Below are 26,696 nucleotides of genomic sequence, written 5' to 3' on the forward strand. Positions count from 1 at the left end.
CCTCCCGATACGTTCCATTCATTGGCTACCACATTCTGATGAGCCCCCCCCCCTCTCCTCCCCCCTGAACTTGCTTTTAAGGGATTACATCTTGAATCATTGCCTCACTTGATGCAGCTAATCTGGCTGTGACGGTCCCACCTGATGACGGAGACTTGTGTTGCCTCCGAAACGTCGTGATCTTTGTTTTATTTTATTTTTATTAATTTTGATGTTTTACCTACGTGACTTTACCGAAAAAATCTAAAAATATATTTTATGTCATTTTCATAAATATACCCAAGTTTCATGAGTTACTGTTATCTTATCTGATATATACTGTATCGATTTATATACCATCTTGTTCCAACAACAATTATACAATTGCACGTAAGATAGTGGTTGAAAGAATGGGTTATTAAAAGTGGTGTAATTATCGTGACAGAACAGGCAGGGAGTGATAGTTTTTTTCCCTTTTATCTGGCAACAAAACTGACACCTTTTTTTTTACAAGGAGTCATGTTTGCATTGACCACAATACCTGCTGTCGGAATGCAAACAAAAAACACAACTCTGATAATGATATGCAATGTCCTTGAAATTGATTGGTCCACACCCGTGACAGCTTTTCTTAGAGCCTCGTCTCATATGGTGTTGGACCAGATGACGCCAAAAGGCGCACAAAAAAACCCAATTATGATATTTTGCTACTGGCAAAGGAGGTTCCAATGGTGTAAAGTGGTTAAGAAGAGGTTGGGGTAGTGAGAGGTAGTGAAAGGGGATTGGGGTAGTGATGGGAGTTGGGGTACTGATAGGGATTGGGGTCAGCTTGGTCGTAGCTGGGGGGCAGGAAGTAGCAGTAGATTGGCTCGGCCAGGGGTCGTAGCCGCATGCAGCTCTTTCGTGATGTTATGTATTAAGGACCGTTTCGTATTCGCATTGCATTGAAATAGCATGCGAATACCGAATTCGAAGTCTCTTCTCGTTATTTTGGTTGCCGACCCCGGGGCAAGGGAGAAGAGGTGTGGTTTAAAGGAGGAACATCAGCAGGTTAGTGAAGATGAGTGTTTGATTAGGGAAGGCTCGACTTGAATGGGCAGGGCATGTGTTAAGAGACAAAGCTGCCGCAATGAGAGGGGCTATGAGATGGAAGGTTGCCTTGGGACGAGAGGTGATGGCGGACGCGACTCGAGAAAGGGCAGAGATAAACTTCATAAGACAATTTGAGCAGCCAGTCCTATGCATTGGCACTTTTAAGAATTCAAATGATCACAAAATGTGCTTCATTAAAATGTATTCAGCTGGCACCTTGATTCAAATAATCTAAAATGTCACGTTATGAAAGTGTAATTGGGTTCATTCTAGATTTGAAGCTTTCGTGACTGCAAGGATCCATACTCTTTGGTTCTTTCCGTAAAGTCACGTAGGTAACATTTATATGTTTTACCTCCGTGACTTTACCGCAAGAACCAAAGAGTATGTAATTGGGTTGCCACGTTAATGAGTTGAGTTTCATGACTGCCCAAATCCACTCGTGGAAAGTTAAACACTTCACAGACCAGATACCACACAAGCCACTCGAGTTTCACTTGACACGAGAAAACTACACATCGAATAAAGGGATAACTCTACAGTACTTGCTTTTCTGGAATCTTTATATTATTGGGTCTTTCGGTAAAGTCACGTAGATAGGTTCAAAGAAAATAACAAAAAACTACGTTTTGATCGCAACACAAGCAATCGTATGAGAATAGGTTTTCCCCTTTTTTATGGCAAAAAACAGGTGTTAAGATGTTAAAACACCAAACTGGAAACTTTTACAATCATGTCTGCATTAACCACAATACTTGTGGTCAGAATGCAAACAAAAAACACTGATATTTGCATTGTCTTTGAAACTGATTGGTCCACACCAGACAGGTTTCTTTGGAGCCTCGTCTCAAACGGTGTTAGACCAGAGGACGCGAAAAGGCGTACAGCACAAAGCACTATCAGAGTCATGAGAGCTCGGGGTGAGCAGCTACATCATGAGACCTCCAAGCAATCGTCAGATTATTTTTTCTCCTGATGACGATTGCTTGTGCTGCGATCAAAACGTCGTAATTTTTTGTAAATTTTTTATTTTCTTTGAACCTATCTACGTGACTTTACCGAAAGACCCAAGAATATGAATTCCTGCTTCTTAGGTTTTTTCGGTAAAGTCACGTAGGTAAAAAAAATAAATAAAAGTAAAATAAAACAAAATAAAAAATCACGACGTTTCGGAAGTAACACAAATTTAAATTAATAAAAGTAAAATAAAACAATAAAAAATCACGACGTTTCGGAAGCAACACAAGCCTCCGTCTTCAGGTGGAACCGTCACAGCCACGACAGCTGTATCAAGTAAATGAGAGATCACAAGAAATACCACCCCGTATATATAATGGTTGAGGGGGGAAGGGCCGTTCCTGGCCCTTTACTTGATACAGCTGTCGTGGCTGTGACGGTTCCACCTGAAGACGGAGGCTTGTGTTGCTTCCGAAACGTCGTGATTTTTTATTGTTTTATTTTACTTTTGCTTCAAATCTAGAATTAATTCCTGCATTCACGAAAGCTTTAAGTCAAGATTTCTGGAATCTGTTTAAGAAACTATATTTACAAGTTCATACATCAACCCATACCTTTGATGTATCCAATACTTGCCATCATTCTAAAATATGAAATGCCCCCAAGGCATGCTAACATGCCACCAAACACGATGATGGTTGGTTATTCAAACGTGATCCTAATAAAGTGTGCGGCATGTAGACTCCACTGCGAGAACGAAATAAAAAAATGTTTTATTACTAAAACTGACATTTCACACATCATTGCAAACTGGACTCCGGGAACTTAAAATTACTTTTTCAGAACATTCCACATCCTTTCCAAATCAGCTCCTGCAGTACAAATCAGACTTACCATTAAAATAACTTAGATCAAATGAGGGATCGGTCATTTAACAATGGGGAGGAAAGGGGCCATGGCTGCGATTTTAAAACCAAAGCTCACGAGGGAATATCTTCCACCGCATGCGTAACATTCGGGTTGCAGCAAACAAGACATCTACATTTGAAGTACGGCGGTCAAAAATCTCCCCCGCGACACACATGGTGTGGCAAGGCCTTTAGCCAGCAGTGGATCGACAAAGGGCTGTAACGAGTACAATGGGGCAAGGTAGGAGGTGAACGGCTAAAATTGACCAACAAACAATGCTTTAAATCTTGATTTAAAGCTTTCGTGACTGCAGGGATTCATATTCTTGGTTCTTTTGGTAAAGTCACGTAGAAGGGAAATAATAAAATAATATTGATATAAAACAATAAAAAAAAACATCTTTTATATTAATTTTCTTTTATTATTTCCCTTCTACGTGACTTTACCGAAAGAACCAAGAATAAGAATGCTGTAAGTCCACTGGGGGTTATTTTTGTAATACCGTCATCCTAAGTTTCCACATAGACCAACGTGAGGCAGACACGAGGCCGTTTTCTTGCCACCCCCCCTCCGCCCGAGCGACTCATTTGAAAAATGCCGCCACCTCGGCTGCAGCTGCGCGCAAAACAGATCTGTGGATCCCTGCTGGGGTCAACTCGGCTTGAAGTGAAACACGCTGGGAGTGGTGCTCCACTTCACCGTTTTTTTCGTGTTCATTGTCAGTCTTTTAAGGTGTCTACTCCCTACACAATTGATGGCAATTTCCAAGCAGTGAAAAGTTATTTATGCAAATTATTTAATATATACTGCACAGCACGTCACAGCAGTGGAAAGGAATGTTAATATTTTGCGGCATTAACTGTTACGTATGTATGCAATTATGTATGAATGTAGAACCTCCTTTGCACCGTACGTAGCTAACCAAAAGAATCTAAGGTGTGGACCAGCAGTTAGGTGTTAAGTTTGCATATTGTCATGTTGCACACTTGAATTATAATGCAGTTGTGCAATGAGATGTAAATACAAGCTGTGTGGAATAGCCCATCACCATCAGCGGCAATCCGTAGCTTCTGCAGGATTTATTATGAATAGTCCTTACATGGGGGAGTAATGTATTGTTTATTAACAATTAAAAACCACACCCACCGACTTACACGGGAGAGCCCTGATATATCCGACGGCAAGAGTAAAAAAAATAATGTACGTTATCGAAGCTACAACCCCAATGTACATTAACGGTTTAAAAATAAATGTTTAACAAAGAAACACAATCGTGTTTTCAATGCATCACCAATAAACTGTAAATTACATTTGATTCCGATTGTTGGCGAGGTTAATAAGCAATTGTATATTACTAACATCTCTGTTAAACGCAAATTAAAGTCTGAAATGAATTTTCTCCGTCTCAGAAAAATCTCGTCCAAATACGTCGTCAATTTCTCCGAGGTGTTTCGAGGTCAGTTGGCACACGATGCCCAAAGTTTAGACTCACGTGCTGGGACCTTCTCTCGCTTCCAGGACTGCAAAACGTCACGACACCGAGCAGAGCGACATGCGGTGCGATCCGAAAACACTTCGTTAAGCAACGCAGCGAAAAACCGCCAAAATCTACAGTAGCAGCGCGGACTAAGTTGGCCGTGTACGGGAGATTCAAGGTCACCACCGCTGGCTGAAGGAAACACATAAGATTGCGTCGAGGTCTTTGTGGGGTGGGAGGGGGGCGGTCACGTTGCAGGCACGGGTGAGATGGTGATGGGTGAGATGGTGATGTGTGAGGGAAGGGGGCGACGGGGAGGAAAGGGAGGAGACTTAGACGTTTTTGTCGATGCGCACGTCGATTTCACGCCCGTTGATGCGAATGCCGTTCAACATGTGGCAGGCCTTCTCAGCGACCTCGGGCGAATCGAACCGCACTGTGCCGCAGCCCTTCGACCGCCCGTTCTCCTTCTTGATGTCCGCAAACATCACCTGGCCTGCGGAGAAGCGGCAGGGGGAGGGGGGGGAGAATTTCAAATACGCAAATTGCATTCGTGGGGACTAACGCCAACAGGAGCCATTCATTAACCCATCCCTCCGATACGTTTCCGGGTTGTGCTGCGTCTGGCATTATGTCCCCGACGTTTCGGAACACGTGGTACAACCCAAAAACAGAGCGGGGAGCAAGACAACACAATCAGAAAAATTTACGTATCTGGGTTTGTGTTACCGAGGGCTATCCAACAGAGATTTGAAGCTGCATTACAAGAGCTTCAGTGACATCACTACACTGACTTAACTAGATTGTTTTTGTTTTCTCATTTATGAAGCTGCAATTTCATATTGAGCAGTCCAGGACACACCGTTTCGCTCAGCGTCTATAGCAGAGTGCATTTGGTTACACGTTTCATTTAAAGCGCCGTACACTTTTACCAAGACGTTTTTGTCGCGTATACGTTTTATTTTATTTTGCAATGATGGCGAGTACACACACACATTGTGTGCATAGTGCCTGTGAAACTTGGTTGCCATTCTGTGTGCCTGCATTCCGCAACAATACCCTCTGATCGATAATGCATGACCAATGCCTTGCACTCGTAGGTACCAAAGGACAACAAATGGTCATTCAAGAACATGGGCCTTGTGGCTTCCAGCCTGAGAGCCCATGTTCAGTCCCTTCGGTGGCATCGACATTTTACAGGCCAGTAAATAATGCACTGCTGGATGAAGGCCTCGCCACACCTTGACAGATCGGTAGTTACGCTCCACTATGCTGGGCAATGTGGGTTGGTGGAGGGCCACGACCAGTTTAGATGTCACTTTGCCACTGTTACATATGTATGTTGAACTTCTTTCGCACTGTAGGTAGCCAACAGTGCTAATCGGAGGTGCGGGGGACGGACAAACTAAACACAAAATGCAGGTTTAAACAAAAAAATGTTCAATCTAGATTTTTAAAAGTGCATAGATCCATATTCTTTGTATCCAAGTTGAGATGTTAGAAATCAAGGATCTTACCACACTGGCTGAAGGTCTCCTTCAATTTTTGCCAACTCAAGTCAAAGGCCAGCTGTGGAGGAGAGATAAACACGGTTACTTTTCAAGTACAAACGATTCAAACAGTCACTTTACTCATCATATACATTAATATCTCGCACAAAGCATCAGGGTTAAGAATCCGTTTTAAGACTTGACCGTTAAATTCATAATAATTACAATGAATTCATATCTCAGGGAATGGAGTCAGGGTCCTAATTTTGAGTGTCAGTCTTTCATTTCGGCACTGTTCAATCGCTTGGACAGATATGTAGGTGTTTCTATCATTCACTTATGTGTTTTCGACGCCCCTAAATACAATTAGAAATACTGAAGGCACCGTTAAACGAGCACCGCTCGCTCGCTCGCTCGCTCTCAATCGCTGCCGCTACTGCGCAACGTACATTCCTGACGAAGATCTGGCACCCGCGGCGGTCCATGCGGTCGAGCGGCATGCCCCCAAGCCCGCTGGCGCCCATGTTGCCCGCACCGCCTCCGTAGCCGTCCCTGTCGCGGGGCAGGCCGTAGATCCCGGCACCACCGCCAGCCCCGGAACCGCGATCCATGTCGAGCACCGCGCCCAAGCCGTGGCCGTGGTGGCCCATGCCGGGGCCGCCGCCGCCACCGCCGCCAACGTTGCCCATGCTGCCCAGGCGATCCATGGAGCTGCCGATGCCGCCCAGGCCCATGCCGCCCATGCCTAGACCTGTGTTCGGTTGGGGGGTGGGAATAAGGTGGGATATGTGGCACGCAAGTTAATTATCTTGGAGAGTTTTCTTTCTGACATCACACCGACACCATGTCCCACTCCCATGTTCACCAATCTTCCCCCTCGCCGTTCATATACAAATTAGGTTTATTCGCTCATTCTAACACTCCCCTGAAATTATTAGAAATTGTAAGCGAGGCAGAATGGTAAACAAAGCAGTAGTAATATATGCAAAAGGTGAATCAGTCCGACTATCGTACACGTATATACATGCTGCATGCGCCTGATGATTGGTAAACACATCTAATGGGACACAAAGGCAATTTAAATTTGAAAGCTCGTGTATGTGCACCTAACTGTTGCAAATGACAAGATGACACCGATTCAACTTAAGATCATTAAGATATGAATTTGACGGTGCTCTCTGGGGCTCGCATGGAACAAATTGACCGATTACCAGATGTGTGCAGTGTGTAAAAACTTCGTTTGTAATTGGAATCGAGTCAAGTGGCAAATATGCAAAGGACCTTTGCAACAATTTCAGCCTCTTGTGATTCCATTATTTGGCGTAATTCAAGGTCACCATTCGATATTAAATAAAAACATTTGTGGAAAATCGTGACATTTGATATAAGCAGGGGTCGCGTAAATATTTTGAAGGTACATGAAACTAAAATTACGGATTTTTACACGCGTCATTCAATGCACGTATTACGAGCGAAGGAACATTTCTATTGTGAATCGATGCATTGTGACACCCCTAATGGACAGGCGTAAAAAAAGGTGAGTCGTGAGGAATTGCATTTGGAAAGCCCTGCTTTGACAGCATAAAGTGGAGGAGTTTTTTCAAGGTCACGTAAGGAGAGGGAATCTTGGCAGACTTGCTCCAACAAGCCCATACAAGTTTGTGCAGGTTGTGCTCCGCAAATACACAATATAATTGATAACAGTAGGGATAAGCGCCCTTGTGTTTGTAGACAGCACCCATGATGAGTCGAGGCAAAGCCAAATTGTGCTTTGATGGTTGAAATTATGCCTTTGATTAAATACTGATAGCAAAATGTGGCTTCATTGAGTATTTCTACAGTTTATTGACATATAAAACATGGATATTTACAACCCACAAATCGATGCATATATTAAGCCTGAGAATCAATCCTATGGATGAATCCAGGTATCATTACACCACCGAAAATGAATAGGTTCATCGCGTATGACTAAAAGTACACAAATTACAGCCAATTGATAATCCACTGCCGGATGATGGTTACGACCACATCGTATCAACCGCGGAGGTTATTTGACCATACTTCACTATGCCAGTTGGGGCAGGTTGGAAGGGAATGCCTTTCGTGGAAGCCAAGTGCACTCTAAAGCAGCACACGAGGGTTCTGCCCGGGGGAAATAAACACCGCACGTCACCGAAACTGGGCAACACGTGGGGGGGGGGGGGGGTGCGACATAGCGGGCTGCACGTACCACCCATCCCCGCTCCCATTGGCACCATGTTGCCTCCCATGTGACCGATCCCCGAGGAGCCCGAACCCATGGCCCCGACTCCCATGCCAGCGCCGCCCATGCCCACGGCGCCCATCCCGCCGCCTGGAGGAGGGACGCGCAAGACAGAGGGAATATACATCGATCGCAACACGCAACCACCCATCCGGAGCTCTGGAGGGTGTAAATGTGATGGCATCCAACGGCACTGTACAGAAACAGTAAGTGCGGGTTATTTTATAGAGGCGGTCCAGTCATAGGCAGAGAAAAAATAAAGGAAAGGTCTCGAGCCTGAAATCTGAAATGGAGGCAGAGGGATTCGACAGCACGGACGGCTGGAGTAAGGGAGGACCACACACTGTGGAGGCAACAAAGGAGTATGAACCACCTCTGACAGAGTGACGGTCGACTGTGGTGCATCAACAGCTCTTGGTTGCTGGAACAGTGTCTGGTAGGGAGCAGAGTGCAATGGGAGTGGAGGTGTAAAGAACGTGAATGGAGGGAAGGAGAGAGAGGGGGAGAGGTAGGTAGAGGCAGGGAGGTGCGAGTCCATGGAGGATCTTGACGATGGCGGGCACCATCCTGAAATTGATCTGGCATTAGGATTGGAAGCCAGTGGAGGGGGGGGGGACTGGAGCGTGGGTGTCATGGTCTCATTTGCAGATACGGGCGACAAATTTGGCCGCGACATTTTTGAGATGAGAGATTTGGGGAGGCCATGAAGAAAGGGAGTCGGTCGAGTGAGGGCATGACGACGGCATGGACGAGGATTTCGGCGGCAGCAGCAGCAGGGTTCATAAGGCAAGGGCAGCTACAGGAGTTGGGCAATCACCAACATCTTTGTCCAATTAGGGGGCAAGATGTGACATCGGCATTCGCCGGCAAGATAAATTTCAAGGCATGTAACAATTCGCCTCACCCCCCCCCCTGCACGACTTGACGAATTGTCAATTTGATGTAAGAAATAAGAATACACTTGTCTCATTACAACTGTCTTGCTTGTGTTGTCTCCATGTTCTGTCTCATTTTATCAATAATCTAAATGTAGCATTGCCATATGCGCATAAATAGTCAATATTAGATTCTTACATACGCAAAAAGCACAAGCAGCACACTCTTGAGTTAAACATTTGCTTTAAAATGCTGCTGCATTCATCACAATTAGCCCGCAGAACACCACAATTAAATATGTTAAGTCTTCAATCTAGATTTGAAGTTTTCGTGACTGCAGGAATCCATACTCTTTGGTTCTTTCGGTAAAGTCACAATTTTTTATTGCTGTGGTTGTTGCCACCTGATGACTGGCGCTTGTGTTGCGCCCGAAACGTCGTGATTAAATTTATTTTGTACCTACGTGACTTTACCGAAAGAACCAAAGAGTATGTTAAGTCTTACGCAGCAGCTCGCTTAAGTGTAACATGTGTTGCCGTAACACCAGTGCCATCCTCACCCATGCCACCACTACTGCCATAGCCTCGGTTCATTCCGAGGTCCCTGTCAAAAACCATGTTGGACTTGTATGAATCTGAGAAAAAGTGCAGAACAAAAACATTAAAAAGGAATGGGGTTGAATATACTATACACCACCGCTGCCATTTATAGCCGAAAACAATCGTTTCGGTTCACACAATTCCACATGGGCGAATCCTGCAATTCAAAATGAATGGGAATCTCACATGGCGTTTGCCTTGAAAGATTAATGCAAAATATTGGGATTATCTTCGGACTTAAATAAATACGCTTTTGACGATGCGTAGCTCAGGCAGGTCCTAATGGGTAGTGCCGAGTATTGCGAGTGGTAGCCGCAGCGGTCCCCAGCGGTCGTTCCGGTGGAAGACCCCGATAGTAGCCAGTTGGTACCCAACCAAAATCGTCATTCCAATTAATTACATAAGCATCAGCCATACGTTTCAATGGCGATTCCACGAAACTAAACGGGCCCCACAAAATAAGTCCCCCCCCACCCCCCCGTCTTGCCTTTAATGCCACATTGGGTTTGGTGTGAATTCGGACCAGAATCAGACGATGTATTTATACTAGAGGAATCCCGATGAGCTATAAAGCTCTTTTTCACACATGTCCAGTACGGGCAGAATCAATTCTGTGCACCGAGCATCAGCCAAACGTTCCAATCCAGTTTCTTGTCAATACCAGCCAGCTGGTATCAACTTCGATACCAGCTGGCCAATATTAACACCAATTTATAGGTCACAGGTATGAACCATAATTTCCACCAAAACACATGACCGATGCCTATGTTAAGCATTTCAATGGTTAATTTGATCTATAGCAGCCAGCTAGAATCATGGTCGATTCCACCTGGACAATAGACACCCGATTTCAGCTAGTTGATACCAGCCAACAAACATTTGCAAGAATCGCAATTGAAATGTATTGACAAGGCATTGTCCATGTGTTTTCAATGTTGATTCCATGTGACTAGCAGAGCCCCACAGATCTCAAGATGCCACAATTCTACAAATCCCATGAGGAACCGTATTCCATCCAAGGAATGTAACTGATGATTCCAGGCTAGGAAACATGAGAATATCCCAAAGCGTAGCGGTCTCTAAAAACACCCGCGACCGATTGTTTTGGCTCACCTCCCATGCCGAGGCCCGTGCCAGTCGGCAGACTGCTAGGCATGTTGCTGCCCATGCCGCCCCGGTAGCCATCCATGCCACCCATTCCTGCGGGAGACAACAACGGGTTGTAGTCTACACACTCAGAAGGATTCTGTTTGCTGTCGAGGTTATTTACACATTAGAAATGAAAGTGCAGAAGATGTTTGAATATCACAAGTTTATCGCTCACGGTCTCAACCTATCGCGGGCAACTTCTATCAATTTAGCTATCGCTCGGGTTAGTTTTGGCATTTCGCGGGTATACTGCACCCGGAAGTAACATATCATTAGCGGGTAGCGTGGTGCGGGGCAGGCGAGGGGGACACGAGGCAGTCCGTGGCACCACCGTAACCTTTACAGCGCAAGCAGACAAAGAACCCCCCCCCCACCCCGTATAGCCTATTACCAGACTGTTGCGGGCAAGTGCTGTTTGCGAACACCTATGAAGGCCGGCATGGCACACGAGGGGGTGGGTGGCCAACACCACGCCCGGCCGCCTATGTCTTACCAGTGGCGACATGTACACATCGCACCAGGTACTCATTTGAGGCCGAGACGACATAAGGGAGGTCCAGGACAGATTCAGATAATCGTCACTGGTGTTGGACGTGAGCGGGAATCGAACTTGGGTTGCCAGGTTCATCGCGCAGCACGTTAACCATATCACTACCGCTCCCACTCGTGGAAAAACACACACACCCACTTTGGATCATCGTTGGCAAGTACAGTAATTATTCAGTATGGGTACTGCTATTTATTGTCGAGGAATGTTTTTTTCATAGATTGTTTACATGTTTATTTCAATTACTTAGTTTGGAGTTTATTTTGCATGCATTACAGTAATTATTTCAATTGTGATGTCTATTTTTGGTTGCCTGTACCTAGCCCCCATTATTCAGGCAAGTATTGAATGTCGTGGGTTTTTGCTTTCGCGGTACTTTCGAAGACGGTAACCCTCATGATATTAAAGGGTCTCTTATACTGAATGTAAAGTATTCACAAACTAGTTTTGCTCTGTTTTAATAACTTTCGAGCTACTACGTAAGTTTTGGTAAATCCTGTGTGCATCTCATGCTGCCCCCCACCCCACCCGGATATCACCGACAATAAATTATTCATTTTCAAACAATCTTAAGCGTGTATCAGAAACCAAATAATACATTTTAAGTGATGTTTATGCAAAGCGTTTCAAAAAGTCAAGTGCTATTAGTTTTTTTGGAACAATGATGCAAATATAGATACATGGCTGGTTATCGACTGATTAAAGAATGGCAGCCAAAGAAGGTCATATGCCCAAGATAATAGATACTGTCAGAGATTGAATGACGAAAGTGCACAGCAGTTAGACCGAAAGAACGTGAAAGACGTCTACTGCTTGGGGAGAACTTCCTCCAGCAGTGAATAGATTGTGCCGCCGCTGTTGCTGATGATGGCGAAAGTGGTTTGTTGCATGGAATGCCGGTGGTTGCGAGTCGGCAAATGTGCGATGCCTCACCCCCAAGCTGGCCCAAGCCGCCTGCATTACCCATGCCACCCAGGCCGCCGCCATAGCCTCCTCCACCAGAGCCAGAGCCCCCACCAAGGCCGCCCATCCTGTCCATGGCTCCATACCCGGGGCTAGAGTCGAGGCCTCGAATAAAAAACCAGGCAAGCAAACGACGCATTACAAGAGTTGCAAAGTGACACCGAACACACGATGGACCAAAATTGAATTAACCGAGATGAACAACATGCATATGCTGGTTGTCCTCAACTCCGGTTCGGGTGAGCTGATCATCCCACCAAGCAAAAAAATCAATAGATGACCTCCCCTGGCAATTGTGTTGTGTCAGGCCCATCTGCCCACCCCACACTCCCTCATTCACTTACTCACTGAAATATAAATTCCATTTCCTGGCCACCATTATAAAGTCCAGCATATTTTGGATGTTCACAAATATATAGAATATTTATTTAGCGCTTTACAAAAATGGACCCTTCATTGGCAGTCGATGACTAAATCAAACGGAATTCACTCGGTCTTCTCAGACCTCAGAAGTGCTTTAATCGGTGACAAAAATGCACAACGTTTTGTTATAAGCTACTGCAGGGCAACAGGGTGGGCAACAGGGTGGGCAACAGGGTGGGCAGCAGGGTGGGCAGCAGGGTAGGCAGCAGATAGTGCAGCAAAATGCATTGTGCATCTACACTCCCACATCTATGCTCCCTTGCCTTCACCAACCCGTACTAACACCAGCCTGACAGTATGGTCAATTAACTTACATGACCCAAATGGCGCTGGGGGAGCTCCTCACCCAGCAGTGCATTTACAAAAGGGCTACACATTTACATATTACTGATTAACAGTTGACAATGTTGCTTCAGCCACTGAGACATAACACCAGTATGCGTGTGCACAGGTAAGAGCGAGTGTGGTCTTTCACCTGCAGGCCCAGCACTTCCCATGGAGCCAATCCGAGTCGCGTCAATCGGTTGACCTCCGGGACCCAGGCCCATGCCAATTCCGCCAAGCCCATCTGCCAACACACACAGCATGTGCACACACGTGCGCTGATAAGACTTGAGATTAAAAACGGTTCAGAGTTCATCTACTTGCAAATTCTGCAAGAAAACATCGGTTCAAATAAAAGACCCATAGACCAGGGTCTGTTCGACATGTGAAACAAGCACTTGTCTGTACATTGTTTTATATCTTTATTGTTGTATTTGGAGGGAAAATGTGAGCAAGGCTTTCTGCATAAAGAGCAAAAGCCAATGATACTTATGACCGCTGTAATGACACATCAGTCCAGCATACCCGCTACAATGCTGCGAAATGTGTGGCATGCATGATACAAAGAGCACCGCACAGATATAACTAAGAAAACAGAACGGATAATACACACGCAATTTCCCCGGTGTTTGTGCACCTGGCTTTTTCCAATTAACACAGGTACATACGGGGAAGCTGTGCTTGCTTGTCAGCTGGGAGGAAGTCGTCCTTGGGCAGCGAGCGGTCATCCTAACGGAGGAAAAAAATATATATCGTGAGCCAGTGTGTCGCAGCTGGTCAAAGTACACGTGACAAAGCAGAAAATAATACAAGAACTGCATAATGCTATGTAATGCTTTCAAACGAGCTTTTGTCCCTCTTAAAATATTTAATACACAATAATATTGCCTAAGCCACACGTGTTGATATCACACATGCCATGACGACGTTATGGGGAGGGGCGAGTGTCCACATGTCAACGTCATCTCTTTATATGAAAAGGCTCGTCCCATAATCGCCGTTTTGAATCACGCATTAGCCTGCCCAGTTTTCTACAGGACAAATGCCAAAGATGCACAAAACATAAAAAAAAATTCAATCAAGTCGAATCATGTTTACAAGATGTATCGTTGCAGATTTAGAGTTAAAGAATGAATATTTTCAAAACTTAGTTGAAAAGTGTTCATAGAAATTAAATCAAACTTACCATCTTAACGTGCATCTGCCGCTCAAAAAGCAATTGACCGTTGAACATGGCTGGTAAGGAAGGTTAAGGAAATCGCACGGAGCAGTGCTAAGAATATCCAACACAGCCTCATCTCGCCATCAGTCTTCATATCACCTGCAAAACTCATGATAGTCGCTTGCAGTTCAACACGACCGTTTAGCACTCGCAACCTAAACGTCACACTATATAACAATTATATTTAAAGGATCGATTAATTAAATAATTTGTTTTGTTACACCTCATTTGTTCTGACCGTTGACCTCAAGGAAATATGTTACGGTGCGAAGTCCAACACACACACGTAAACATTTGAGGATTAATAAACCCCACCCAATACCAATACCCGCCATTCAACACTAAGTGAGGATGAAGTCACCACGGTGCCTGTGCCAGGCCAGCTGCACATTGAGGCCACGTGAAGTGTCTTAAGGCTCACTAACAGGTCTCGGGACAGGCCCCGGAGCCATAGGTTGGCTGACTGAAATGACTGGTAGATGCACCCCAACTGTCAACTTGCTGAATTTTAGCCACGCGGCGCTCCGCTCATAGCGAGCGCTCCTCTGCCCTCCAATGTTGCTGGGGGGCAACTGCCTCCAACTGCCCAGTAGCATCCTTCACAAGCCTCCTCTCCATAGAGGCCGATCTTGACAGCCACCACCACTACTACCCACAATGGAGCATGAAGCCCTGTTCCCTGCCCCGTGCCCATGCCGACGCTGCGAGAGGATACAGATGGCCTGCAGCGCCTCCACGGGCTGCTCGTAGATAATGACACCCATGCCGCGGCTGCGGCCTTCTTTGTCCTCCTTGATCTCGGCGCGCTTCACCACCCCCGCCATGCCAAACACCTCCTTTATCTTCTTCCAGCCCACCTTGTAGTCCAACTGCAGAAGGGAGGGGTCGATACATGCATTGGTCACAAGTCTGGACGCGGTGGGCACAAACATATTTGGCGCAGCGTTTGGCAGTAACTCCAAGGAGGACCTTCGTCAAGGGGTCTAGAGACACGGTGAAGCTTCTCTGGCTCGGCATAGAATCAGAATATTTACTGGAGGTATCCGATGAGCTATAAAGCTCTTGGGGCACCGGGTTATTTTTCCACTGCAAAAAACGTAGCCGTGACATAAAATAACGGCGATATTCAGCCAACTTTAATAGGTGAAGTGAATATCTGGTGTGCCTCAAATGGTACCTTTTTCTGATTTGGAGCTCATGCCACCCATTACAACATAGGATATATTTCTGTGAATAAAGTTTCTCAGGACAGCTGGGCAAGTTTAAACCTGTGATTTTTCTGCAGGATTTGGGCAAGACACGAGTGAAATTGCCAGAAACTGTTTCCAGAGAGCTCAGAAACATTAAATGAATTGATACATGCCTAATAAACAGGCACGAGACAGCGCACATGCGGTTCGTTGGGTTTATGGTAGCCGGGTCGGGGGCATCTCCCGCAACTTACGTTTGTCACGAAGACCGTGGTGCCGAGGCGGCCCGACTGCAAGGCGTTGAGGAGCTCGGGCGGGATGTTGGGGTTGTTGCGCATGCTTATGGGGATGTTGACGGGGCCCCCGCTGCCCGAGGACGGCAGCTCCGTACCCATCCCGGCGCCGGGCCCACCACCGCCCATGCCGGAATGGCCCCCCAGCGGTCCGCCCATGCCGGAGATGCTGCCCATGCCGCCCATGCCGCCGGGGCCATCCATGCCGCCCCTCATGCCACCGCCGGGCCCCGACATGGGCATGGGGCCTCCCATGATGCCAGGTCCGCCCATCCCACTCATTCCACCCATCCCGCCCATCCCGCCCATCCCTCCGGGGCCTCCGATCCCTCCCATGCCTCCAGGGCCTCCCCCCATGCCTCCGGGGCCTCCCCCCATGCCTCCGGGGCCTCCCCCCATGCCTCCGGGGCCTCCCCCCATGCCCCCGGGGCCTCCCCCCATGCCCCCGGGGCCTCCCCCCATGCCCCCGGGGCCTCCCCCCATGCCTCCGGGGCCTCCTCCCATGCCCCCGGGACCTCCCCCCATGCCGCCGGGGCCTCGGCCCATGGGTGGACCCATCATCATCATGTCGTCATGCCTGGGGCCCATGTTCCCGGCGGGGCCCATGCCGCCACCCATCTTCTGAAAGGCCCTGCGAGCCAGCTCCCCGTTGGGGTCCTGTAGAGACGCGCACATGCCGATTGACAAGGAGGCACACAAACAACTGTTTAACAGAGAGAGGTGGGGCCTTAAAAATGCATATGTTGTATAATCCTTCACACCAGGGCCGATTGTCTTAAATTGAATTATAAAAAACCCCATGTAAAATAACACAAGGTTTAAAAAAATGAGTGCTCTACATTTGGATGTTGGGCAAGAATTGATTTTGCACGCAGGAGAAAACTGTTGTAGTTGATTCACATACTTGCGCTATAACCTACTCAACTTATTTATACTCAATCCTATTTTAAGTACCGTGCACCTCGCCATAACGTACTCCAGATTTACGAACTTAGCCATTGAGCCCCAATGTTTTACGTTCCACGGCAAACATTCAGGTGCCAGATGCCCCGAGGCGCCCCCAAAAGTTTCCCCGACTGGCTATAAGTCTCCTTCATGTGCACTCCATTAATATTTTTCCCCCACATATCGTATTTATGGGGACTATTTTTACACGTGCAAACAATTTTTTTTACAATAAATGAATAATACATAGTATAATAAACAAGGTAATATATCTTAATATATCAATAATATACACTTACTTTTCATACCGATGGTTGTACACAGTAGGGATGCACAATGGGTTACCAAGCATCCTGTTTAGGTACGTTACAATCCACCAAACATCCTTCGAATTAAGTACTTTCGATTTACGTTCTGTTTTTCAGGAACGCATCCTAGACGTAAACTGGGGTTAATGCCTGTACATGAAAAGTCTGCATACGAGAGTTCAAGAACTCACTCGCTGTACTGCCACCTCTGAAGTCAGTGTGACCCAGTGAGGGTTTTGGAGTTTCACAAATCTACAACACGCTGACCCCCCCCCCGCCTCCAAACCCCTGGAATAGGGAGTGCATCACCGTACCCATTACGAACCCCACAGGCCAGGCCCTCCAACCCAAACAGAACACCAACCTCTTTGACATTGAGCGTGCGGCCATCAAGCAGGTGCTTGTTCATGATCTCAACAGCCTTCTTCACGTGGTCTACGTCCTTGAACTCCACGATGCTGCAAAACGCCACAACAACGTCAATGTACAGGACAGAGCCCCGTGGCTCCGTGGTGCGCGGATGGTCGAGGCACTTTGTGCTCACGTGCGCAAATGCCGGTTCAGTAGCTAAATACCAATGTTGAGGTCTGCTAGCCATAATAGACCTACAACACAATAGTTTTGCTATTCCTCCATTGCCCGTGCACAGACTACAGTGGTTTACCATGTCATCCATAGTTTGTAAATAGGCTGTAAACTGCATCCGTAACTTTTTTCTTTATAAATTGATCAGACAATGGTATGTCAACAAAATGGCGAGATGAATGATCTGTAACATTATTACATTTGCACTCTCTCCACACGCAGACAATCTTAAGATTAAACTAGTGTGAAATAACCAATGCAGTCTAATGGTCCTAACATAATTCTAAAATGTCCCTTCATAAACTCATGTTGTTGCCTGCTCAGAAAAAGGTCCCGTCTTCATACTGTAAGCCAAATGTATATATTTTTTAATCACGACCTAGTACTAATAATGAAGGTGGAGAGTATTTGTGTTCATCTGTGTACATCAGTGCCAAGAGTCAATTCGTTTTTTTGTTACACGTGCTTCTCACCACCTTGGTTTAAGAATCCTGTGGCCCAGTCCACAAAGAAACATACCGATTCCCTACCACACGGTGTTGCATTACAATCAACCATCCTTACCGCGCTCATCACGCAGCACCTGGTTCACAATCCTTGCAACACCAATGTTCAATATACAGGTACAGACTGACCAGTGCATGAGATGTGATATATGCAAGCTATATTATACATAAATGGTGTTTATAAATTCGAGCTATATGGGTTGACAGGAGATTCAAGGTTTGCTTTGTGGTGTAGGTGGCTTAGGGGGCTAAGACTCTTTCAAGGTGCCCGAGGTAATACCACTGATATCCCGTGTTCAAATCTGGCCAGCCACATATAATTAAACCGTGTTCAGGAGAAACAAGCTGATGGTCTAATCCTGGTCAGCAATGATTGGCTCCAAGAAACACAATATTAAAATGTGATTTTCACATTGTTTTTTATCAGCCTGTGACAAACATCATTCAAGCAGAGTACGTAGTAAAGTGTAGCACCCCTGTGTAGATAATAGGAAAATCATGCGAAATCGAATCTTTTCTTATGGCATAGACAAGAACTGGAATATCATTACATGGCGGGGGGAGATATTAAAAATGTGTGCGGTGCATAGAATACTCACCCGCATCCCTGTGGTAGGTAAATAAATGGGAAAACGAGTGGGGGGGACAGGAAGGAGGGGGGCACAAATGAGAAAATTAAGACTTGCGGCACAGGCGAGAATCACATGCAATCACCCACCCACGGACTGCTACAGACAACGAAAACTAAAACACAACGAAATTTAAACGTGCACAATGACCTCTTTCAAGGGCAAATTCATTTTAAACTTTTGTATTTGCTTTTAGGAAATTGTGCAGCTTTTCTTAGGAGTTAAATGCAATCAGAAAGCAACTTTATAAGAATAGAAATTATTAAACAATTTAATAATCAAATCAGGAAGACAATGTATGAATTACAAATCTGTGCTTTGCTTACAAAATACAAATAGTACAGTTGAACCTGCTTAGACACTTGGAGCAAGGATGAGCAACCCATTAAGGGCTATTTTTATATTTAAACAGGTGTTTAAATTGCACATTAAATGTATACAGCTCATTACTTACGTTGCTTACGATGTCATCAGGCCTACATTCAACATTGAGGTAAGGCAGCTCACAAAACAGGAAAACCCACCTTTCTTGGTCATCCATTCACAGCTATGCGCTACGAAATGACTGCACAAGTTGCCTATCTGTGCTGTAGAGATGAGGCTTATTTATGTGCAATGCAGGACAGTAATAAGCCGCAGGCATCTTCGAAAACGCATTGACAATAGTCAAGAGCAGACCAAGGCCACCCGATACCATAGATAGCAAAGATCTTACTCCATCACGAGAGAGAGAGATGATAGCAAGAGCTCCATAAAGCTGGTTCCACTGTACAGGAGTAATTCAAAACAACGCATGAATTCCAATTTGCTCTCAAGAGATCTGCTTCACCAACATGGAGTTCACCAGACAGTACTCAATCACAAGCAGATCACAGCTGCCAATTGCACCCAACCCCCCGCAACTCAAGAAATCCTGTGACCATCAGCAGTTTCTATTAAGGGGGGGGTGTATTCTTCCAAGCCTCAATTCATGGCTTTACCCCCTACCTGCAGTACGCCGTTGTGCCACTTCCACGAAAAGCACCTTGTTTTCGACGTGTGCCACCAACGCTAGTCCATTCCAAATGTCGACAGCGCGCGTGAAACAGGGGCGTGCATGCCGAGTGTAGCGTTGACTTAAAAAATTAAGAACTTATTTCTCTAAATATCTTGAACCCGCTGTTGTTGACCAACTGAATGTTCTGCTCAGATGACTGGTCAGACAAGAGGACCAACTTCAGGATGAGAAAGTCACAATGTAACGAGGAAACATTAACTCATTTCCCGCTGAGCAATACACTTTGTGGAAGGAAACTCACAATTTTGAGCGGAGATTTCTCTGCACTTACACAAAATGGCCCGTGAGTTACGGGAACACAATTCCCACTCGGTGCAATGAAGAGTAGTGAACCGACGCAACAAGGTGTAGAGGGGATAATAAAGTATATAAGAAGCTGCGATGGTTTCTGGATTACCCAGAGCAGCCACCACCACTTACCCTGGACTTTCCTTCTGCATCCAAAAACAGCTCCACGTATGTAACCTCACCCACTACAAACCAGATCCATCGGAGGAAAAGAGCCAGAGAGTAGCACACACGGACACATCAGCACCAAGCCACAGCCCTCTGCAGGCTTGGCTCAAGCTCGAGTAAAAAGTGGGCAGATAATGAATCACCTGGGGATGAGACAACTGTTCAGCCAAACGAGAAACAACCTCCGTAGCCCAGGGCCTGCCACTCAAGCGGAAAAACCAACTGAAGGCACGGGCGCTCATCGCTGCTGATGTGAATTCACAGCATTGGCCACTTCTTTTTAACCCAGTTCTGTTCAGGTTAGTTTCACAAACAGCGAATCTACAATAATACAAATTCTGAGCCCCAAGATCAACAATAACTTTCAGGCGGTCACCAAGACCACAGAGGCCGTTTTACCCACCATCCCCATCATTTTTGAGATTCTTATACCTCAAAGAGAATCTCAAAGCAACCTTTGCAAATAGAGAAGTACAATGGTGATGCCGCTGGTCCAATTAAGTGAAAAAGTTCACACAGGGATAACCCAACATAACAAAATATGGAAATCCTTGCTAACGTTCCATTACGAGCGAGTGGGAAGAAGGGATTATCAATAGCCATCACATTGATTATAAACTGTCACAAGTGCCACTTTGGGAAGCAGAATGCCTGCGACACTCGACCACAACAACTGCAGTCCACCTGTAGGCAAAAAAAAAGGCAATCATCCGTTACTTCTCGGAATGACAGCGTGCAAAAGGCAACCTTCCACCCCTCGGGGCCACCAGGCCCACCCACCCCACACACCTCACCACCACAATATCACTGCCAACAAACACCAAGAGGTCTTATTCGCAGCTCAGCAACAGAGCTGCTTTCACCAACGTCAAACAAGACTTCCTCAACCACTGCCAAATCCAAACCCTGCTGCAGCTCAATAGAACAGCACAACTGGTGGCTAATGTCTTTTTAAAACCCCTGCAGCATTAAACGTGGCACAAAAACCACAGCACGTCAACGCCCTCAAAAGGAACTGCGTCCACCACTTTGGGGGGAAGAGAGCTCAGAAATGGCCACTCCTGGAGTCTCTTTCCTGCCGAAGTCTAAGGGATGTCAGTGCGTCGTCTGGTCGTGTCATTCCAGTCAGGGGCCATCGGGGGGATTGTGCAGTAGTAGCATCATCTGTCCCGCCGCACCTCTCTCGCGCATTAGGTCCTTGATCGACTGCCACTTCATCTCGTAGGGGATGTTGCTGATGTAGATGCGGTTCCCCGTGCTCCTGCGGTCCATGGTGCGCCCTCCACGGGGCCCACGGCCAAATGGCTCAAAGCGGTTCATGCGGTTGTACGGTTCGAAGCGGCCACCGCGACGCCCGCCGCGATCCTTTTTCATGTCCTTCTGCACATCCTTCGACTTCTGGCTGCTGACGAGAACAAAGGCAGTGGCGCACAAACGCAATGGTGATCAATAGAGAAGGAAATATCACAAAAAAAGAATACCACTTGACTATTAAATGCATGGATGTGTCAGAGATCCGGTGACATGTGCATGACAATGAAAATAAAACGTCTTCTCATTAACAAAGCCTAAATCAAGATACATGATTTAGGAAACTATTTACAAAGTAAATTAGTTTTTTGTATTTGATTTCCTCTATTACAAACGAGTAAAGGAAAACATTCATCTCCTGTTTACGGTATTCAACCAGTGGTGTAAATTCTACATTCCTATGGTGAGGCACTTAACCACCCTATACTTCTCAAAACATTTAATTTCATTCATTGACTTTGTAAGGATGAATGGTGGAGTTAATATTAAACAGAAATTTAAATGCACAACCTGCCAATTGCGAGCCACGCACACTTAGCAACTACTATAAATTTGGCAAATTTTAATCAACATAAAAATGCTAATTTTCAAAAACATTTCCATAAAAATATAACAGTTTCAAGGAATGGCCCTACTTCATAGAGCATGAGAAAGGTCATTGGCCAAAGTATAATCAAATATATATTTTACATTTCATGATAATGGCCTTGAGGAATGTGTTGAGTTTTTCTATTGCTATTGTGTTTGTGCACCACTGCAAATGCAGCATCATCAAAAAAAATGCTCTTCATAATATTACATCAATTCATTTGCAGTTAAGGTAGAATGTAAAAGTAAAAACATTTGGGCGACAGACTCTTCGCCACCTCGAGTTCAGATGGACATTGCAAACACCTTCGTTTTTTTTCGGTAAAGTCACGTAGGTAAAATGTAAAAAAAAATGAAAACTAAATTAAATCGTAAAGGTTTCACCTGAAGACGGAAGCTTGTGTTGCCTCCGAAACGTCGTGATTTAATTGAGTTGTTTTCATTTATTTTATTTTTTACTCATTCTGCTTGGTGTGCCTTGCTTACGAATAAAACGATATTCGGCGAGTCATGAAATCCATTCAATTTATTACAGCAAAAGCTCTGCTTGTTATCCGGCACTTTACCGCCTGGAATGCTGCATTATTAACCGTCACAGACGGCTAAACAAATCTTCCTTAACGTATCCAGAAAACTGCGACAGCCATCCGGCTCATCACAGATCTGTCGCTTACGGCAGCTTCAAGGACGCTATCAAGTGGTGGCGCTAGCAGCAGTCTGTACACACAGTACTGTACTAATGTGTATTGTACTCTTGTTAAACGGCCACACTGCTTCTCTACGAACTTCGAATACTCGACAACCGACTAGTGAGTACCGCTGCAGCAGTTTATTTCTCTTATACCGTAGTTAAAATGCAGGTTCGGTTTCTTTCGTGAAATGTTTAATGTACTTGGAAAATTTGGTGAACCGGCATATTTGATTAATCGGCACCCTCCATTCCCCGTGGATGCCTATTAATAGTAATCACTGGAGCTACGCCACTTTTACATAATCTAGATTGAAAACTAACTTCTTGAGAACTGCTTTTTGTGTAGTTTGTCGTCCTTCCCCCACACCACGGATTAGGGCGGTTGGGTACATACAGGTCAAAAGCTCAATACGCGTAACATAAATTTTGCTGTATGATTTTTGTTTATCGAGGAAAGCATTACAGTCTCACGAGTTTTTTTAGGAGGGTCCTACCAAGGTTTTGCATGCGGGGGCAATGCTTGTTATGCATAATCCTTATTGAGTACTTTGTGGGTAACGTATCAAATTTGTATCTTAACGGCAGAAGACAATGTGATATTTAACGTCTGCTGTGATGAAGGCGGTATTTCATGGTAAATACACTGGCTGTAATAACCAGGGCGGGCCGCTGGATTTGAACCATTAAATCACTACAACATGAACGCGGCGTGCCGATCTCAAGGAGCATGACCTATCACGCAAACTCCGGTCATCCTCGCAGCGGCTTTTGGCTAACCATGGAACAAAGACCGCCACCGCATCGTGCGCTTTCCAAAGTGCGCTTTGCGGCCCTCTGGAAACGCTCTTCCTTCCGATGTTTGGAAGCCACTGGAGCTGTGCACTTTTGATTTGGAAACTAATTTCTTTAGAACTGATTTTGTTGTTTAGATTCCCATCCTTCCCCCGCAACTCAGATTCGCACGGTTGGCTACGTACGGAGTTTCAACATACTGCACACATACCATCCCGTTGCCCACATTTAGAAGCAAGAATCGCTCTGGAAGGCCCTATAGTCGTTTCAAATAGACGCTCCGCTTTCCACAACTCAATAATTGCTGAGATGACCGAGGATACATGAGGTTTAATTTTGAGAAGCCTTTTCCCAATATGACTGTAAACCTCACAACCAATAGCCCACGCCTTACAAGTACATAACCATTTTACCAATTCAGTTAGACAAGGCCTCCGCAACACGTTGCTCGTCGTATGGCGAATCGGGCAGCAAATAGGTGCGCGTACATAGAAGTACAATACAACAAAGAATCCAGCTGCACCGTCCTCTAATGCACACAACTTCGACCCAAGCAGCAGTCGATAGCACTGCATTGTGAAGGGTCGCCCGTCCAAGCTCAATAAAGAGTATTAAAAGTAGATGAGTAGGCCAATCGGGGATGTATATTTTACTGAATATAAGACACGACACTTTGACTTTCGGCTCCAATGAGTTCTGGGAAGGTTTAATTGGCGGTATCCCGATTAAAAAAAAAACTCTGGCCGTGGCCAATCACGTTACATTAAACATTCACTTAAAACGTGATCGTGGCCACACCGCGCAAGTTACCGATTGCGTTTCCTCTCCATTCCTGCGCATGGCAATGCCATGGGAGACAATGCTTATATCGAGGTGTGCTCGCCACGAGAGTGCTTCAGGAGAGACCTCGTGCAGTCTCATTCAGCGGGGACATGCGCTTCGTAAGTGGGCATTGGGTGCGAGACTGTTGCCTTCTCGTGTTGGCCCACCTGTTAATTCGCGTCGTCTTAAACAAAACTAATACCACAACATATTCTTGGTTCTTTCGGTAAAGTCAGGTAGAAGGGAAATAATAAAAATATAAAACAATATTTATTGTTTCTTTCGGTAAAGTCACGTAGAAGGGAAATAATACAAATATGAAACAATATTTGTATTATTTTAAAATAAAAAAAATATTTATATTGTTTTATTATTTCCCTTCTACGTGACTTTACCGAAAGAACCAAGAATACGAATCCCTGCAGTCACGAAAGCTTTAAATCAAAATGTAAACCTTGGCGAAACGACGCCGTTAACTCGCAACCAGAGGTAACCAACGATAAGCAATTGCTGGCAACAGCCGCGCACGCGAGCTCCGGCTGCGAGGTAATTATTCTGCGAAGAAGAAGAAGAGGAACCACCACGGGTGTGGGTTTCGTGGCGATAACCGAACAAGAGCGACGCATTTGGCGGCAACCGCGCGGCGCCACGAGGGGGGGTCCCCACACGGGCGCGGGGCCCATCGTGGCGCCACACGACGCGAGGCCTCATTGACACCAGAGTAGGTGGAAGAGGAGGAGGGGGACCATTCGCCGTGGCCACGGCGCGTTGCTCACCCGCCGTTCTCCTTCACGTCCCTCGCTTTCGTCTCGTCCTTGGGGCCCGCGGCGGTGGCAGAGACGGCGGTGGCGGCAGCGCCGGACGTCGTGTCCGCATTGTCCGGCCCGTCCTTCTTCAGCGAGGTGTCCACGTCCGACATTCTGGCGACGTTTAAAGCGGAGCTAAGAGAGAGACGACGAGGAGGTGGAGGAGGACCACGAGGATGAGGAGGAGGAAGTTGTTGCGTGAGGGCCGCAAAGCACAAGGGAAAGATGGCGCCGCCGTCTCCCGCCCAGAAGGAAATGAGCGCGCGGTCGTGACGTCACTTCCGGCGGGGTGTTGGTGGCCATCTTGGTAAAGGAGGGAGGGGTCATTGAACCCGCCGCCATCATCCGACAGCCGAATTTCGTTGAGGTTTTGTTACGTAAACAACACATAGGCGATCTAACAAAAACAACAACCCTATATTATGAAACAAAACATGCCAATTAGTTACATAGTACACCACGCCGGTGTGCTGGAGAGCAAATGCACAACATTTACAATCTGACTACGGCATCATCAGGCGGACAGACAGATTTGTGGTAGAAATCCTCCTGATTCGTTCCTGAGATGGAGGGGTCGAGATGTGATGGCGTCACTTGTGAGCCCTCCACGTTCGAAGGAGGGAGGGAGGGGGATTAATCTCTAATATATAAAAGGCGAAGTTGTGATTATGTGTGTCTGTTCAAAATGTTTAGCGTACTTTTTTTGCCATGTGGGTACTTTCCAGAGTTCGATTCCCGCTCACGGCCACCACCGGTGACGATTATTTGAACCCGTTCTGGGCCTCCTTTAGGTCGACTCAGCCTTAAACGAGTAACTGGTGTGGTGTGTGAACATCGCCACTGGGGAGACAAAGGCGGCCGTGTGGTGAATCCAAGTTCCGGGCGAAGCCGGGTAGTAAAGCTAGTGAATGTATTGGTTCTTTCGGCAAAGTCACGTAGAAGGGAAATCTAACCTATATAATTCATTTTGTGTCTGTCCGTCCGTCCGTCCGTCTGCGTACGCTCCCTTGCGGGGGATGTAACTCTCGGACCGTGGGGTTCGGCGAGATTAAATTTTGCAGGTGGGCACGCCCCCGGCCCCGCGGTAAACTTAGGCATTTCCGATTTTTCGTCTCTAAACTTTAAATCGGACCGATTATCGATTTAGTGCGATTTCTATTTATTTATTTAACGCTTTATTTATTTACTTACTCTTGCCGGCCGGCGCGGACCACGGCGGTTGCCCCTGGCAACGGGTAGCAACGCGTTCGCTGCGGGGTGGACGCCATTTTGAATTACCATTAAAAATATGCGCACGCATTAACACGCGACTCTGAGGTAAATTCATCAAAGTTTCACGTCCTCTTCACTCCCCCCCCCACCCCAATGTGTGCAATTACTATTATAGGGTCGGTAGATAATAAAATTATAGCGGGGGTTAACGGCCCCAGCACCCAGCCTCAGC

At 46.1% G+C, this 26,696-nt stretch overlaps 1 protein-coding gene across 1 annotated transcript; it reads right to left on the reverse strand.

Annotated features, from left to right (window-relative positions):
- Positions 1–2,776: 2,776 nt before the first annotated feature.
- On the reverse strand, positions 2,777–25,515 carry LOC144731597 (myelin expression factor 2-like). Its single transcript, XM_078612770.1, has 18 exons — positions 25,223–25,515; positions 21,421–21,644; positions 20,207–20,259; positions 18,700–18,707; positions 17,374–17,467; positions 16,272–16,413; positions 15,718–16,208; positions 14,989–15,142; positions 14,238–14,287; positions 13,720–13,780; positions 13,203–13,295; positions 12,275–12,409; positions 10,759–10,845; positions 9,606–9,680; positions 8,138–8,260; positions 6,354–6,655; positions 5,932–5,983; positions 2,777–4,910 (listed from the first exon to the last, which is right to left on the reverse strand). Exons 1-18 carry the CDS (start codon positions 25,363–25,365, stop codon positions 4,747–4,749), a joined length of 2,451 nt encoding a protein of 816 aa, XP_078468896.1. The 5' UTR covers positions 25,366–25,515; the 3' UTR covers positions 2,777–4,746.
- Positions 25,516–26,696: the final 1,181 nt, after the last annotated feature.

The sequence above is a fragment of the Lampetra planeri genome, chromosome 39, assembly GCF_965212315.1.
Source record: "Lampetra planeri chromosome 39, kcLamPlan1.2.h2, whole genome shotgun sequence".
Taxonomy (NCBI): domain Eukaryota; kingdom Metazoa; phylum Chordata; class Hyperoartia; order Petromyzontiformes; family Petromyzontidae; genus Lampetra; species Lampetra planeri.

Coding starts and splice junctions, on each gene's coding strand:
- LOC144731597 (XM_078612770.1), bottom strand. CDS start 25,365: ATGTCGGACGTGGACACCTCGCTGAAGAAGGACGGGCCGGACAATGCG. Junction 20,260..21,420: donor GGACCTAATGCGCGAGAGAG/GTGCGGCGGGAC, acceptor TCTGGTTTGTAG/TGGGTGAGGTTACATACGTG. Junction 9,681..10,758: donor CACGGGCCTCGGCATGGGAG/GTGAGCCAAAAC, acceptor ACTTTTTCTCAG/ATTCATACAAGTCCAACATG.